At 40.3% G+C, this 17,899-nt stretch overlaps 1 protein-coding gene across 5 annotated transcripts; it reads left to right on the top strand.

Moving 5' to 3' along the window:
* Positions 1 to 28: 28 nt before the first annotated feature.
* On the top strand, positions 29 to 13,745 carry LOC110515885 (uroporphyrinogen-III synthase). 5 transcript variants are annotated; one of them, XM_036988901.1, is made up of 10 exons: positions 29 to 172; positions 776 to 859; positions 3,019 to 3,102; positions 4,965 to 5,082; positions 5,252 to 5,326; positions 11,117 to 11,191; positions 12,493 to 12,576; positions 12,693 to 12,778; positions 13,093 to 13,191; positions 13,320 to 13,745. In XM_036988901.1, the coding sequence occupies exons 2-10, from the start codon at positions 797 to 799 to the stop codon at positions 13,440 to 13,442; spliced, it is 807 nt and encodes a 268-aa protein (XP_036844796.1). In that variant the 5' UTR covers positions 29 to 172; positions 776 to 796; the 3' UTR covers positions 13,443 to 13,745. The 5 variants fall into 5 exon arrangements, with proteins under 5 accessions (XP_036844796.1, XP_036844806.1, XP_036844792.1 ...); XM_036988911.1 differs by having other exon boundaries at positions 38 to 172; positions 4,986 to 5,082; XM_036988897.1 differs by lacking the exon at positions 29 to 172 and adding an exon at positions 323 to 633 and having other exon boundaries at positions 13,093 to 13,168.
* Positions 13,746 to 17,899: the final 4,154 nt, after the last annotated feature.

Here is a 17,899-nt window from a genome sequence, read left to right on the forward strand (position 1 = left end):
CTGAACTGTTCCAGAAGAAAAAAATTAACGATTATTTTCTATAATTGTAACTGTAGAGATAAAATTAATTGTTATTGCTCAAGTATTATCCTAGCAAAACATGACAATTTTGTTGTCCCCTATTTTCTCGTTTTAGTAGTAGCTATGAAGCCAGCTGGAGGAAGAGCTCGAGGTACAGCGTTTGTGTACATCCAATTGTTGTTGATTTTTCTACGGTTTCTGTTAATTTTCTGTTGACTTGAAAACGAAAACTAGTTAGCTCAATAGTTAAGCATGAGAAGTATTGTGTGTGCTTTATGGTTGCGCCTACGATGCCAAGTAATGTGTCGCGTTGGCTCAGAAGTGACAGCTCCATATTTGAATTGTAATTGCATAACATAACAACATTGCAAGTACATAAAACGTACAGTACACTGGTGCATGAGAGACCCGAGCTCTACAGCTGACTGAATAACACCGCATGCCTCTAATTGATAAATGGTCCGAGCTATGAAAACAGTTGATTCATGGCTCAACAGCATTGTTATCAGTAGGCGACATATGACAGGCGCTGGGTGTAACGTTAGCCCTCTATGGGGTTACCCCCCCTGTTACACCCCCCGTCAACCTTCTGTTCTGAAGCTACTGCACCGGGTCAGTCATTCAGTTTATAATCTTACTAAATAGTGTAAATCTGCATTGAGTGGATTTTTTTTTTAATGTGTTCCGATTTTCATCATTGACCTCGTTGCAGACGGTAACATTAAGTTGTATCCCTTCTTGTCTTATTCCACAGGGCTCTGAGTCATCTGTCGAAATGCATGTGCTGCTTCTGAAAGAACCAAGAGAGGGAGGCTCTGGACCAGATCCTTACATCAAGGTACAGTAGAGAAACATATGTTGTATTGATATTTGCAGCTTGCATGTGCATTCTATTCTGTTCTATTCAACCCTATTCTATTATACTCTACACCTATTATAATGCGTTATAGGACGGGTGGTTCTAATCCTGAATGCTGATTGGTTAAAACCGCAGTCCAGCCGATGTCTGTTCCATAAGTTACCACCTGCTAAATCTATGACGTTAAAATGCCTATTTACTCTGTTCCAACTGATTGCGCAATCCACCGTCTCATCAGCCCAGCCAGGCAATTTATAAAATTGATCTCCGCTATAAAAAGCATCTAGACATTATCTCACATTTACTTTAGACTAACATTTCGTTTTCAAATGTCTCTCTGACATTTGTAACATTGTTTCAATATTTAAATTAGATCTCCAGGTGTCCCATAGTAATGAACGAGTCGGGACAAGACAGACAGGCATGCAGCGTTTCTCAGCCAGTCTAAATCATGAATCAGCTGGCATCATTTTTATGGATATATACTGTACAAACAAGTCAAACAAAACAAAATGCAGCTAGTTTGCAGTGTTTCCAGCTTCAGTTTGAAGTGATTGTGTTAGCTGTGTTGTTGACCAGCTCCTCTGAACAACAGTGTCCTGACGAGAGAGCACATTTTCTACTCCAGGTGAAATCGCACCTCATTTGCTCATTGTTATGGATGTATCCAAATAAACGTCACTAGAAAACAGCTTCAACAAACGCAAATGCAGCTACTTTGCTGTTATTCTGTTTGCGCTTTTTGACCTGACTGTAAATTGGCCATAGTTGGCAAGCTAGCAAGTGTAATAGTATAACTTTAGACCGTCCCCTCGCCCCATACCTGGGCGCAAACCAGGGACCCTCTGCACACATCAACAACAGTCACCCACGAAGCATCGTTACCCATCGCTCCACAAAAGCCGCGGCCCTTGCAGAGCAAGAGGAACTACTACTTCAAGGTCTCAGAGCGAGTGACATCACCGATTGAAACGCTATTTAGCGCGCACCACCGCTAACTAAGCTAGCCATTTCACATCCGTTACACAAGCACCACCGCTAACTAAGCTAGCCGTTTCACATCCGTTACACTAGCACCACCGCTAACTAAGCTAGCCGTTTCACATCCGTTACACCAGCACCACCGCTAACTAAGCTAGCTGTTTCACATCCGTTACACAAGCACCACCGCTAACTAGCTAGCCGTTTCACATCCGTTACACTAGCACCACCGCTAACTAAGCTAGCCGTTTCACATCCGTTACACCAGCACCACCGCTAACTAGCTAGCCGTTTCACATCCGTTACACCAGCACCACCGCTAACTAAGCTAGCCGTTTCACATCCGTTACACCAGCACCACCGCTAACTAGCTAGCCGTTTCACATCCGTTACACCAGCACCACCGCTAACTAAGCTAGCCGTTTCACATCTGTTACACAAGCACCACCGCTAACTAGCTAGCCGTTTCACATCCGTTACACTAGCACCACCGCTAACTAAGCTAGCCGTTTCACATCCGTTACACAAGCACCACCGCTAACTAGCTAGCCGTTTCACATCCGTTACACTAGCACCACCGCTAACTAAGCTAGCCGTTTCACATCCGTTACACTAGCACCACCGCTAACTAAGCTAGCCGTTTCACATCCGTTACACTAGCAAGGGATAAGAACGTTTCCAGCCAGTATACCAATGGAACATTTAGACTGAACGACTGGGTCGGGTCCATAGATACAGAACAAAAAGACTGAACGACTGGGTCGGCTCTCTAGCAACCAAACCGATAGAACGAACGACCAACCAGCTTGGGTAGCAACCCTACATTTGTATCGGGACTATATCTTGTGGAAGGATGAAATATTATGAATAAATTCATCAATATATATATATATATATTTTTTTAATGAAAACATGTGAATCATTATTTGAACATGTTGGTAACCCGTTGTATAAAAGTGATAGTGCCCTCGAAGTCGGTGTTTTGGTGGATATATTGTAAACAATGTGCCAACAACAAACACCCGTCACAATATATCCTCGAAACACCGGCTTCTCGGGCATTATGACCTCAATGTATAATGAATGGGTGACTGTGTAACAGTGAATTTTATTTTATTTGATTTTATTTACAGAACTCTCAACTTTTGTACTTACAGGAGCTGGCATCCCGTGGACACAATGCAACCTTAATTCCCGTGTTGTCGTTTACATTCGTTTCCTTGAACACTTTGTCAGACAAGGTGACTACCCTTAACATACATCAAAGTGTTGATTTTAACATCGAAAGTTTGGTAACATTTTACTGGGACACCATAAGCATCATAAGCGTCACAATATGTCATAATAATAGCTGACATAACTTGTCATGACACATATATATTTAGACCTGTTGCGTTACTTTATGGCTGGTTAGGACACTGACTAAACCTACCAAGGTTAGTTACTTTATGACTGGTTAGGACACTGACTAAACCTACCAAGGTTAGTTACTTTATGACTGGTTAGGACACTGACTAAAGCTACCAAGGTTAGTTACTTTATGGCTGGTTAGGGCACTGACTAAACCTACCAAGGTTAGTTACTTTATGACTGGTTAGGACACTGACTAAACCTACCAAGGTTAGTTACTTTATGACTGGTTAGGACACTGACTAAACCTACCAAGGTTAGTTACTTTATGGCTGGTTAGGACACTGACTAAACCTACCAAGGTTAGTTACTTTATGTCTGGTTAGGACACTGACTAAACCTACCAAGGTTAGTTACTTTATGGCTGGTTAGGACACTGACTAAACCTACCAAGGTTAGTTACTTTATGTCTGGTTAGGACACTGACTAAACCTACCAAGGGTAGTTACTTTATGACTGGTTAGGACACTGACTAAACCTACCAAGGGTAGTTACTTTATGACTGGTTAGGACACTGACTAAACCTACCAAGGTTAGTTACTTAATGACTGGTTAGGACACTGACTAAAGCTACCAAGGTTAGTTACTTTATGGCTGGTTAGGGCACTGACTAAACCTACCAAGGTTAGTTACTTTATGGATGAGGACACTGACTAAACCTACCAAGGTTAGTTACTTTATGGCTGGTTAGGACACTGACTAAAGCTACCAAGGTTAGTTACTTTATGGCTGGTTAGGGCACTGACTAAACCTACCAAGGTTAGTTACTTTATGGATGAGGACACTGACTAAACCTACCAAGGTTAGTTACTTTATGGCTGGTTAGGACACTGACTAAACCTACCAAGGTTAGTTACTTTATGGCTGGTTAGGGCACTGACTAAACCTACCAAGGTTAGTTACTTTATGGCTGGTTAGGACACTGACTAAACCTACCACGGTTAGTTACTTTATGGCTGGTTATGACACTGACTAAACCTACCAAGGTTAGTTACTTTATGTCTGGTTAGGGCACTGACTAAACCTACCAAGGTTAGTTACTTTATGGCTGGTTAGGACACTGACTAAACCTACCAAGGTTAGTTACTTTATGTCTGGTTAGGACACTGACTAAACCTACCAAGGTTAGTTACTTTATGACTGGTTAGGACACTGACTAAACCTACCAAGGTTAGTTACTTTATGGCTGGTTAGGGCACTGACTAAACCTACCAAGGTTAGTTACTTTATGGATGAGGACACTGACTAAACCTACCAAGGTTAGTTACTTTATGGCTGGTTAGGACACTGACTAAACCTACCAAGGTTAGTTACTTTATGGCTGGTTAGGACACTGACTAAACCTACCAAGGTTAGATACTTTATGGATGAGGACACTGACTAAACCTACCAAGGTTAGTTACTTTATGGATGAGGACACAGTGTTATGACCATGTTATGTCAGCTGTTATGACAGTGTTATGACCATGTTATGTCAGCTGTTATGACAGTGTTATGACCATGTTATGTCAGCTGTTATGACAGTGTTATGTCAGCTGTTATGACATATTATGACCATGTTATGTCAGCTGTTATGACATATTATGACCATGTTATGTCAGCTGTTATGACATATTAAGACATGGTTATTACGGGTGTAAAGTGTTACTGAACGTTGGAACTGTTTGTTTTCTGTTTAGTAGTCGTTATACAGCTGTTGTCTCTACTACTACAGCTGTTCCAGCCAGAACAACATGGCGGGCTGATTTTTACCAGCCCGAGGGCGGTGGAGGCAGTCAAAATGTGTCTTGAAGATGATGAAAGAACGGAACGTGAGTAGATCTCGTGTGAAGTTTTTAAACTATGTCCTGTAACATGTCATTGGATAGGAGAGGATAGGCCTCCTGTGCTTTAGTCTCGTGTGTTTTCAGACACAGACAAAGTCAACACGCGTCAGTGTATGTAAAGCTACTCGTTTTAATTTCTGCATTCTATTTATAGAGTGGAACATGGACATAAAAGACAAATGGAACGCCAAGTCCATCTATGTTGTTGGGAAGGCTACTGCAACGCTAGGTGAGTAATTGATCACAAAACATTGTGTAAACTTACGGGCATTAAACACTTCTATTCAGCGCGGAGCTCTTTGTAGTTTTACAACGCCTTCGTGTCTCTAAAGTGATTGTCCCTCTCTTTTGTTTCACTGAGATGGATCTTGTCATATGGGATATATATACTGTAAACTCAGTGGCCAGTTTATTAGGTACACCCATCTAGTACTGGGTAGGACACCCCTTTGCCTCCAGAACAGTCTGAATTCTCCGGGGAATGGAAACCGTTGTTCAATTGGTATAAAGGGACCTAACGTGTGCCAGGAAAACATTCCCCACACCAGTACACCCCCGCCACCAGCCTGTACCGTTGGCACAGGCAGGATGGGGGCCATGGACTCATGCTATTTACGCCAAATCCTGACTCTGCCATCAGCATGACGTAACAGGAACCGGGATTCGTTGGACCAGGCGATGTTTCTCCACTCCTCATTGGTCCAGTGTTGGTGATGGCCACTGGAGCCGCTTCTTCTTGTTTCTAGCTGATAGGTGTGATCATCTGTAGGGCTGTGGCGGGCCAGTTATTGTCATGCGAAAGACTGCCGGTCTCCCGGTAATTGCCCGTTAATTAACATAAACACATTTCTTCATATCCAGGCCTCCGTCATTCAAGACACTTTGGACCTTCAACATTTAAACAAATCTAATAAATCTATTTAATATTTCACCATCACAACAAAGCCATTATTTATATTTGTCAAGTCTAACGAAACATGATGATATGAAAAAAATGTATGTATGTATTTCAGAAGAGTCGGCCAACTCTTTAGTTAGTTATCTGACTATGCTCCATGTCACAGGCTGTAGGCATGTTCATTTAGCTGACGAGATGTGATAGCAAAGAAGAATATAATTTAACTTTGCTGAATAAAATATAAATTATATTTTTCCCATTATGGAGCGAGTGGGGCCGTAATGATGTGGCTATATTGAGGTGGAAAAATGTATCATTTGAAAAAAAGGACCTTTATGGTAGATTTAGTTGTGAATGATTTACAAACCTTTAGAATGTCCCAGAAATCTAAACCTTGTATGGGCTTTATGACGTCACTATAGGCTGTTGATGATTTGAGGAAGTAGAAAAAAAACCTCGCGCTCTGTTCCTTGCCTCAGGCTGTACAGCTGTTCTCTCAAGTGATCATACTGTTCTCAATTGAATCTTGTCTTTACTAATATGCTAAATGAGTTTCGATTTAGAATGGTTTCATTTATCAATGGGCAGGAACAGGAACAGGGGGAAAATACATATCATCTGTTTTCACTCTATTAGTGAACGGAGGCCGTGAGTTTTCCCACGTTTTGTAGGCTACTTCGGTTTTTATAGCGGAGCATTTTATGAACAGCTGAGAAATAAATATAAAGAACTCTTATTTCACTCCTTCCATCAACCACTATTTGAGGAGCGCGCTCTCACTGCCCGACAGGTGGTATTTCAACTCAACTCTGTATGGGCTCTCCAACCTTGTTCCTGCAGCTACCCATTGCTTCATTTTGGGAAACCAAGTCAAATCTGTTCGGGAAAATCGATCGTAACACGTTTTCACTACAAAACGTACAGTATTTCACTAAACCGTTGACAGCCCGTCTGCGTGCTCGAGAAAGGAGTACAGGAGAGAGAGGAGGAGATGGAAACGAATACCGGTGGGATATTCTGTAACGCTATAAAAGTCGCCCAATTAATTATGAAAATATTTAAAAAATTCCCCATTACTAGGCAATTCAAAATCAAATACAAATTCATAAGCTTATATGCATCAGCTCTAATATACGTATGGATGTTTTTGAATGATTTATCACCTTAGAAAGCGCTGTCCGTTTCGTTGTTAGGCTTTGAAACAACATCCACAACAATCAGGTTTTTACAGTGTTTCAACCTGCTGTTGAACTTCTTTCTTTAAATTGATCAACTGTTTTAATGATAAGTGTTGGATGTGATTTTTTTAGCATTGACGTCAGAGTGGTTACAGGGACAGTAGAGCCCTGAGTTCCAGGCCATTAGGACCTGATGGAGGGACAGTAGAGCCCTGAGTTCCAGGCCGTTAGGACCTTGATGGAGGGACAGTAGAGCCCTGAGTACCAGACCATTAGGACCTTGATGGAGGGACAGTAGAGCCCTGAGTTCCAGGCCATTAGGACCTTAATGGAGGGACAGTAGAGCCCTGAGTACCAGACCATTAGGACCTTAATGGAGGGACAGTAGAGCCCTGAGTTCCAGGCCGTTAGGACCTTGATGGAGGGACAGTAGAGCCCTGAGTTCCAGGCCATTAGGACCTTAATGGAGGGACAGTAGAGCCCTGAGTACCAGACCATTAGGACCTTAATGGAGGGACAGTAGAGCCCTGAGTTCCAGGCCGTTAGGACCTTGATGGAGGGACAGTAGAGCCCTGAGTTCCAGGCCATTAGGACCTTGATGGTCTGTTAGCAGGTTGGGTACTACTAGAGCATGTCCATCAACGGGTCACGTGGAAATTTACTGCGGTAATGACTCGTGACTACCAGTGTGGCAGTAATAAGGTCAACAGCCCAAGTCATCTGCTTCAATAGCCCATCTGTGACGAGGGCAGAGAGTTGCACGTTCCGAGATGCCGTTCTGTTGAACTGCGCCGTTATTCGCCTGTTTGAGGCCCACCTGTTAGCATGCACCTGTTTGAGGCCATTCTCTTTCCGAAACTCTCATCAACGAGCTGTTTTCACCCACAGGACTGCCTCTGACTGGATGTTGTTTGTTTGTTTGTTGCAAAGTTGTCGGTAAACCCTTTAAGTCACTGTAGCGCGTGAAATGCCCAGGAGGGCGGCCGTTTCTGAGATACCGGAAACCGGCGCGTTTGTCACACAACGACCATGACACGCTCAAAGACGTTTAGGCAACTTGTTTTTCCCACTCTAACGTTCAATCGAACAGTAACTGAACATCTAAGTGTTGAGTTGCTCTCTCAGTGGGTCGATCCGTTGTTGATGTTTGCGTGTCGTTTTTGTTTGTATTTATCCACTCTGGTTGCTGATGTTTGTCGAGTTTCCGGTGTGTTTTACTAGCTATCAGGTCTTGATGTTTGTCTAGTTTCCGGTGTGTTTTACTAGCTATCAGGTCTAAATGTTTGTCTAGTTTCCAGTGTGTTTTACTAGCTATCAGGTCTTAATGTTTGTCTAGTTTCCGGTGTGTTTTACTAGCTATCAGGTCTTAATGTTTGTCTAGTTTCCGGTGTGTTTTACTAGCTATCAGGTCTTGATGTTTGTCTAGTTTCCGGTGTGTTTTACTAGCTATCAGGTCTTAATGTTTGTCTAGTTTCCGGTGTGTTTTACTAGCTGTCAGGTCTTAATGTTTGTCTAGTTTCCGGGTGTGTTTTACTAGCTATCAGGTCTTAATGTTTGTCGAGTTTCCGGTGTGTTTTACTAGCTATCAGGTCTTAATGTTTGCCTAGTTTCCGGTGTGTTTTACTAGCTATCAGGTCTTAATGTTTGCCTAGTTTCCGGTGTGTTTTACTAGCTATCAGGTCTAAATGTTTGTCTAGTTTCCGGTGTGTTTTACTAGCTATCAGGTCTTAATGTTTGTCTAGTTTCCGGTGTGTTTTACTAGCTATCAGGTCTTAATGTTTGTCTAGTTTCCGGTGTGTTTTACTAGCTATCAGGTCTTAATGTTTGTCTAGTTTCCGGTGTGTTTTACTAGCTATCAGGTCTTAATGTTTGTCTAGTTTCCGGTGTGTTTTACTAGCTATCAGGTCTTAATGTTTGTCTAGTTTCCTGTGTGTTTTACTAGCTATCAGGTCTTAATGTTTGTCTAGTTTCCGGTGTGTTTTACTAGCTATCAGGTCTTAATGTTTGTCTTTTTGAATGTCTGCCTGCCTTCATATAGCCAAGCCACGACCACGTGACTCACTGTCTATAGGAGAGAACCATTTTTTTTTTTGTGAACGGGAGGGTGTACCTAATAAACTGGCAACTGAGTGTAATAAAAATAAAAAAATTAAAAGCTGTAAATACCACAAGAGTGGGCCTTTAATGAGATGGTACTAGATATAGTATGTGTGGCAGGCACCTGGCTGTCACAGTAACGTGTCAACCAATGTTTACCACTAGCCGTCAGTCAGCTGGAAATGGCTTTCCCACAAGTGACAGTTTGCTGACGTCTTGCTGCCTGTCTTTTATTGAGGACAGGTGGCAGGTGCAACACTCTCTCGGTATCTGTACTTTTCCGTTTACCTCTGATTTATTGGGGAAGGAACTACAGGGTTGTTCTGTTAGCTGAAACGTTAAAGTTTGACTGTATTGAACTGTTATCTGCACCAAAACACTTTATAAGAATGTTTAGGGTGTTCATTCATGTGTAGCATAATGACTACTACTGTATTAATACCATAAACTACAACATTTATTCATATCATACACTAATACTGTATTAATGCCATAAACTACTACTGTATTAATACCATAAACTACTACTGTATTAATACCATAAACTACTACTGTATTAATACCATAAACTACTACTGTATTAATACCATAAACTACTACTGTATTAATACTATAAACTACTACTGTACATGTATTAATACCATAAACTACTACTGTATTAATACCATAAACTACTACTGTATTAATACCATAACCTACTACTGTATTAATACCATAAACTACTACTGTATTAATACCATAAACTACTACTGTATTAATGCCATAAACTACTACTGTATTAATGCCATAAACTACTACTGTATTAATACCATAAACTACTACTGTATTAATACCATAAACTACTACTGTATTAATACCATAACCTACTACTGTATTAATACCATAAACTACTACTGTATTAATACCATAAACTACTACTGTATTAATGCCATAAACTACTACTGTATTAATGCCATAAACTACTACTGTATTAATACCATAAACTACTACTGTATTAATATCATAAACTACTAATGTATTAATACCATAAACTACTACTGTATTAATACTATAAACTACTACTGTACATGTATTAATACCATAAACTACTACTGTATTAATGCCATAAACTACTACTGTATTAATACCATAAACTACTACTGTATTAATGTCATAAACTACTAATGTATTAATACCATAAACTACTACTGTATTAATACCATAAACTACTACTGTATTAATACTATAAACTACTACTGTATTAATACCATAAACTACTACTGTATTAATACCATAAACTACTACTGTATTAATACCATAAACTACTACTGTATTAATATCATAAACTACTAATGTATTAATACCATAAACTACTACTGTATTAATGCCATAAACTACTACTGTATTAATGCCATAAACTACTACTGTATTAATACTATAAACTACTACTGTATTAATACCATAAACTACTACTGTATTAATACCATAAACTACTACTGTATTAATACCATAAACTACTACTGTATTAATACCATAAACTACTACTGTATTAATACCATAAACTACTACTGTATTAATACCATAAACTACTACTGTATTAATACCATAAACTACTACTGTATTAATACCATAAACTACTACTGTATTAATACCATAAACTACTACTGTATTAATACCATAAACTACTACTGTATTAATACCATAAACTACTACTGTATTAATACTATAAACTACTACTGTATTAATGCCATAAACTACTACTGTATTAATGCCATAAACTACTAATGTATTAATGTCATTAGATGAAAAGTAGGTTTCTGTTTGGTATTATATTTCAGTAATCAGTTTGTCTGTTTTTCTTCCGTAGTGGAAAACCTAGGTCTGGTCCCCCTGGGAGAGGACACTGGGACTGCAGACGTTCTCTCGCGCCTCATCCTTGAACGTACGACAGTCGTGTACCTTTTTTAAACGCAACTACACTGAACAAAAATATAAAACGCAACATGCAAAGCGTTCGTCCTACGTTTCATGAGTTGAAATAAAAGATCCTAGGCATTTTCCAAAATGCACAAAAAAAAAGCTTATTTCTCTCAAATGTTGTGCACACATTTGTTTACATCCCTGTTAGTGAACGTTTCTCCGTTGCCACGATAACCCAGTTTTGTCACACGGCACAATACCACAGATGTCTCAAGTTTTGAGGGAGAGTGCGATTGGCGTGCTGACTGCAGGAATGTCCACCAGAGCTGTTGCCAGATAATTGAATGTTAATTTCTCTACCATAAGCCGCCTCCAGTGTTGTTTTAGAGAATTTGGCAGTACATCCAACCGGCCTCATGAGCTCATCTGCGTGCTCGTCGTCCTCACCGGGGTCTTGACCTGACTGCAGTTTGGCGTCGTAATCGACTTCAGTGGGAAAATGCTCACGTTCGATGGCCACTGGCACTCCGGAGAAGTGTTCTCTTCACGGATGAATCCTGGTTTCAACTGTACCGGGCAGATGGCAGACAGCGTTGTGTGAGCGAGCAGTTTGCTGATGTCAACGTTGTGAACAGAGTGCCCCATGGTGGCAGTGGGGTGACGGTATGGGCAGGCAGAAGCTACGGACAACGAACACAATTACATTTTATCGATGGCAATTTGAATACACAGAGATACCGTGACGAGATCCTGAGGCTCATTGTCGTGCCATTCGTCCGCCGCCATCACCTCATGTTTCATCATGATAATGCACGGCCCCATGTCGCAAGGATCTGTACACAATTCCTGGAAGCTGAAAATGTCCCAGTTCTTCCATGATCTGCATACTCACCAGACATGACACCTATTGAGCATGTTTGGGATGCTCTGGATCGTTGTGTACGACAGCGTGGTTCCAGTTTCCGCTAATATCCAGCAACTTCTCACAGCCATTGAAGAGGAGTGGGACAACATTCCACAGGCCACAATCAACAGCCTGATCAACTCTATGTGAAGGAGATGTGTCACGCTGCATGAGCCAAATGGTGGTCACACCAGATACTGACTGGTTTTCTGATCCACGCCCCTACCTTTTTTTTTTAAGGTATCTGTGACCAACAGATGCATATCTGTATTCCCAGTTATGTGAAATCCAAAAATGAATTTATTTAATATTAACTGTTTTCGTTATATGAACTGTATCTCAGCAAAATCTTTGAAAATGTTGCATGTTGTGTTTTATATGGAGCTAGTTAACTAGACCTACATTCTGGCTTGATATAGGAGAGGATGCCAATATATTACCACTTCTCTTCCCCTGTGGTTCCATTAAAAGAGAAGTTTTACCTACTGCTTTGAGGGAAAACGGTAAGTTCCCTCTATTATAACTCCTATTTTTTTAATACTCCTGAATACTCTGTACTATTTACTAGGTAGTATCTAATACCATTAGGTGACATTCGTTTCATGTGTTTGTTTTTAAGGAGTTTCTCTAGACACACTGATGGTTTATCAGACAGCGCCACATCCAGACCTGGAGAAGAACCTGAAGAACCATTTTACAGAGCAGGTACAGGAAGCATCAACTAAGTCCCGGACTTTCCCCTCAAAAAACACTATCCCATATATCCACGTTGTTTATTTGATTTATTTTACCTTTATTTAAAGCAAGTCAGTTAAGAACACATTCTTATTGTCAATGACGGCCTAGGAACAGTGGGTTAACTGCCTGTTCAGGGGCAGAACGACAGGGTTTGAACTTGCAACCTTCCGGTTACTAGTCCAACGCTCTAACCACTAGGCTACCCTGCCGCCCCATCACCCGTTGTGATGTTGTTATCGTTCAGAAACATTCGTCATGGTTTGGGCTCTGTCCACACGCAGGGTGTTCCAGACAGCATTGCTTTCTTCAGCCCGTCGGGAGTCAAGTTCTGTTTGGAAACGGTGAGGAGACTGTCAGGTGAACAACTTATGCAGATAAAGGTGAGAACGGTTTTCCTCGTTTTTCCGATGTAACTTTAAGTGACTGTGGATATCTTCATTGAGCTTGTGATGCTGTTATACTGCCAATGTAATTGAACTTTAAAATGTTGTGTTGTTTGGTCTTCCAGTTTGCGGCCATAGGACCCACCACAGCAGAGGCCATGACGGCAGAGGGGCTCTCGGTCAGCTGCTCAGCGGACAAACCTACAGCTGAGCACCTAGCCGCAGGGATAGCAAAGGCTCTACAGTGACAGACTTGAAGAGACGGACCGCAAACCAACCCGAAAAACGTGATCCATCCCCCCATCAAGTTCTCATTCAGCCTCTGTGAAAAAAGGATTGTGGTTTTGCATTCTTTGTGATTGATTTATCCCTGTGAAGTATTTGCTATTATTTGTGGGGTTTTATGTCCTATTTTGATCACGGATAACCATCTGTATATTTATGATATTGTCATGTGTTGTTGTGCACCACAGAGATATTGTAATGCTTCGTGCCTATTTGTTGACACTGAATGTATCAAATCATGCTCTTATAAACTTGTGAATACACTGAGCTGATAGAAGTATTGTTTTTACGGTAAAAACATTGAGACAATTATTTTATTGTGCCACACTAGGCAGGTAGCCTAGTGGTTAGTGTCGAATCCCCGAGCTGACAAGGTACAAATCTGTCCTTCTGCCCCTGAACAAGGCAGTTAACTCCACTGTTCCCAGGTAGGCCTTCATTGTATATAATCATTTCTTCTGACTTGCCTTGTTAAATAAAGGTAAAATAAATAAATATAAAAATATTTGTTTTAAATGAGCATACTTTGAGAATTGAACATGATGAATTTAATTATTAAAAATTAAATAGTGAACAATATGTTGAAATGGTGATTTATTGATTTTTATTTATGGCCGTTTTTTTTTTTAACTGAATAAATCCAGCTGAGGGGGATAGACGCGCGCTATGCGTTCCAAACAGGTGTGTTCCTGGGCGGGAGTCGCGTGGCTGTTTTCCTGCGCTTTACTGTCGGGGATGAAATGCCAACGGTTAAGACCGCTCCGTATCCATTAGTAACCGTTAGTCACATTTGGCCGACATTTTTAATTTAGCAGCCGCTTTAGAGGTGTTTGTTTACCTTTCGCAGCTGAGTGCGTATTGCGAGTCATAGGCCATCTCTATAGGTCTACTTTATTGAAGTGTCGATACTCTGTAAAACTTCAAAGTGTGTCACGTTTAAAGGGCGTAACTTTGGAAAAGAGCCTTTACATTTTGGTTGAGGACATGATTCGCTCTTCAGTGGGTCATTATCTCTCTCTCCATCATCAAACTGACCCGTGTCAAGACACACCGCAACAAACCACGATGCTGATTTTACTCCAGCTGATAAATGTATTATTGTTGACCAGCATTGGCTCCACTGATGCAGAGAAACTCTTCCACAGTCGGGATCATTCCGACCTAGAGATCCCCTCCTCTCACCAGGCTGAGCTCATAACAGACAAGGATACTGCAGAGGTAAAACTTGTATTTTCTCTCTCTCTCTCTCTCTCTCTCTCTCTCTCTCTCTCTCTCTCTCTCTCTCTCTCTCTCTCTCTCTCCAAGTAATCACTATTTTATTAGGTGCAAATGTGATGCTCAGCTATTCAATATATGGCATATTATACTGTCTGGCAGATTATACATTCAAAAGGTCAGAGATGCCCGATGATGGATATTCTAATATCTTCAGTAGTGGTTATAAAGGCGTTATGGATGTAAACATAAGCGTGAGGGTTTAACCCCAATACAAGACACTTGTATGTGTGTTGTGTGTTGCACCAACATGGTTTAAATCAATTTTAGATTAGACCTAATCTAGACTTTGTAAATCTACGTTTATAATTTCATCAGAGATGTGTTGCACCACTTAATTTTAAGACTGGATTAGTTAATCTAAGGTTAAATGACTAAACTATGATCAGTGATACGTATCCTAACGGATTCACCATGTAAATATGTTGAAGTTCTATGGAAACAAACCAGCACTTGTCATTGCTAGCCTAGTCAGCAAAGTGACTTTTCACTTCAGACTAAGGATGAAATTAATTGCACTTATCTGTCAAATGATTTAGCTGGATAGTTGAGTTTAACGAACATGATAAACCACAGGAGATAAAATTGTTAATCACAAAGAAAATAAAGGACATACAAATGATTCACACTGATATTTGATGCATTTAAACAGTGTCAGTTTAGATTTAATCCCAAAACTGAATTTAAATTAGTTTTTAAAACAATGGAGCAACAAGATTACATTTGATCTTGGTTTGAGTTGTAAATTACATTTAGTGTAGAAGAAGGATTAGATTGAACTATGATTACTGATAACGAGGTTTAAAGTTCAGGGCAAAAACATTACTAGATAAACGTTGATTAAACCCAGTTTAAGAGTTAATCCATGTTGGTACAATCCACCCTGAGAGAATCAAATAGAATCAACAACATTACTAGATAAACCTTGATTAAACCCAGTTTAAGAGTTAATCCATGTTGGTACAATCCACCCTGAGTGAATCAAATAGAATCAAATGAGCCAAAGGTTGTAGGAGTGTAAACTACATACCTGATAGCGTAGCTGCGATGGTCACCACCTCGTTCACACAATCAAACTCACAGGACGCCAGCAGAGCCTTGGCCATCTGAGCGTCCAATGGCAACTCAGAGATTATGATCCCGATCTCTGATAGGTTCCCATCGTCGTCCAATGCCGCGAGGTAATCCAGCTCCTCTAGCGACTGCAGACCCTCTGGATCTGGATAGGAAGTAGACAACTTAGATCATAGATAATAAAATACAAGATCTGGATAGGAAGTAGACAATTTAGATAATAGATCATGAAATACAAGATCTGGATAGGAAGTAGACAACTTAGATCATAGATAATAAAATACAAGATCTGGATAGGAAGTATACAATTTAGATAATAAAATACAAGATATGGATAGGAAGTAGACAACTTAGATCATAGATCATAAAATACAAGATCTGGATAGGAAGTAGACAACTTAGATAATAGATAATAAAATACAAGATCTGGATAGGAAGTAGACAACTTAGATCATAGATAATAAAATACAAGATCTGGATAGGAAGTAGACAACTTAGATAATAGATAATAAAGATCATCCTAGACTGGTAGCCAGACTAGTGGAATGTTATCTAAACAAACTGGTACCCAGACGAGTGGAATGTTATCTAAACAGAGTGGTACCCAGACTAGTGGAATGTTATCTAAACAGAGTGGTACCCAGACTAGAGGAATGTTATCTAAACAGAGTGGTACCCAGACTAGAGGAATGCTATCTAAACAGACTGGTACCCAGACCAGTGGAATGTTATCTAAACAGACTGGTACCAGACTAGAGGAATGTTATCTAAACAGACTGGTACCCAGACTAGAGGAATGTTATCTAAACAGACTAGAGAAATGTTATCTAAACAGAGTGGTACCAGACTAGAGGAATGTTATCTAAACAGACTGGTAGCCAGACTAGAGGAATGTTATCTAAACAGACTGATACCCAGACTAGAGGAATGTTATCTAAACAGACTAGAGGAATGTTATCTAAACAGAGTGGTACCAGACTAGAGGAATGCTATCTAAACAGACTAGAGGAATGTTATCTAAACAGAGTGGTACCAGACTAGAGGAATGTTATCTAAACAGACTGGTAGCCAGACTAGAGGAATGTTATCTAAACAGACTGATACCCAGACTAGAGGAATGTTATCTAAACAGACTAGAGGAATGTTATCTAAACAGAGTGGTACCAGACTAGAGGAATGTTATCTCAACAGACTGGTACCCAGACTAGAGGAATGTTATCTAAACAGACCAGAGGAATGTTATCTAAACAGAGTGGTACCAGACTAGAGGAATGTTATCTAAACAGACTGGTACCCAGACTAGTGGAATGTTATCTAAACAGACTGGTACCCAGACTAGAGGAATGTTATCTAAACAGTGGTACCAGACTAGAGGAATGTTATCTAAACAGACTGTTACCCAGACTAGAGGAATGTTATCTAAACAGACTGGTACGCAGACTAGAAGAATGTTATCTAAGCAGAGTTGTACCAGACTAGTGGAATGTTATCTAAACAGACTGGTACCCAGACTAGAGGAATGTTATCTAAACAGACTGGTACCCAGACTAGAGGAATGTTATCTAAACAGACTGGTACCCAGACTAGAGTAATGTTATCTAAACAGAGTGGTACCCAGACTAGAGGAATGTTATCTAAACAGAGTGGTACCAGACTAGAGGAATGTTATCTAAACAGACTGATACCCAGACTAGAGGAATGTTTTCTAAACAGACTAGAGGAATGTTATCTAAACAGAGTGGTACCAGACTAGAGGAATGCTATCTAAACAGACTAGAGGAATGTTATCTAAACAGACTGGTAGCCAGACTAGAGGAATGTTATCTAAACAGACTGATACCCAGACTAGAGGAATGTTATCTAAACAGACTAGAGGAATGTTATCTAAACAGAGTGGTACCAGACTAGAGGAATGTTATCTCAACAGACCAGAGGAATGTTATCTATACAGAGTGGTACCAGACTAGAGGAATGTTATCTAAACAGACTGGTACCCAGACTAGTGGAATGTTATCTAAACAGACTGGTACCCAGACTAGAGGAATGTTATCTAAACAGAGTGGTACCCAGA

Source organism: Oncorhynchus mykiss, chromosome 1 (assembly GCF_013265735.2).
Source record: "Oncorhynchus mykiss isolate Arlee chromosome 1, USDA_OmykA_1.1, whole genome shotgun sequence".
In the NCBI taxonomy this organism is placed as follows: domain Eukaryota; kingdom Metazoa; phylum Chordata; class Actinopteri; order Salmoniformes; family Salmonidae; genus Oncorhynchus; species Oncorhynchus mykiss.

Bases quoted from the DNA above. Each gene is read 5' to 3' on its own strand.
- LOC110515885 (XM_036988883.1), top strand. From the start codon at position 478: ATGGTCCGAGCTATGAAAACAGTTGATTCATGGCTCAACAGCATTGTT. The intron at 5,083-5,251 runs GTGAGTAGATCT...TTCTATTTATAG, and splicing joins AGATGATGAAAGAACGGAAC to AGTGGAACATGGACATAAAA. The intron at 11,192-12,492 runs GTACGACAGTCG...GGCTTGATATAG, and splicing joins CTCGCGCCTCATCCTTGAAC to GAGAGGATGCCAATATATTA.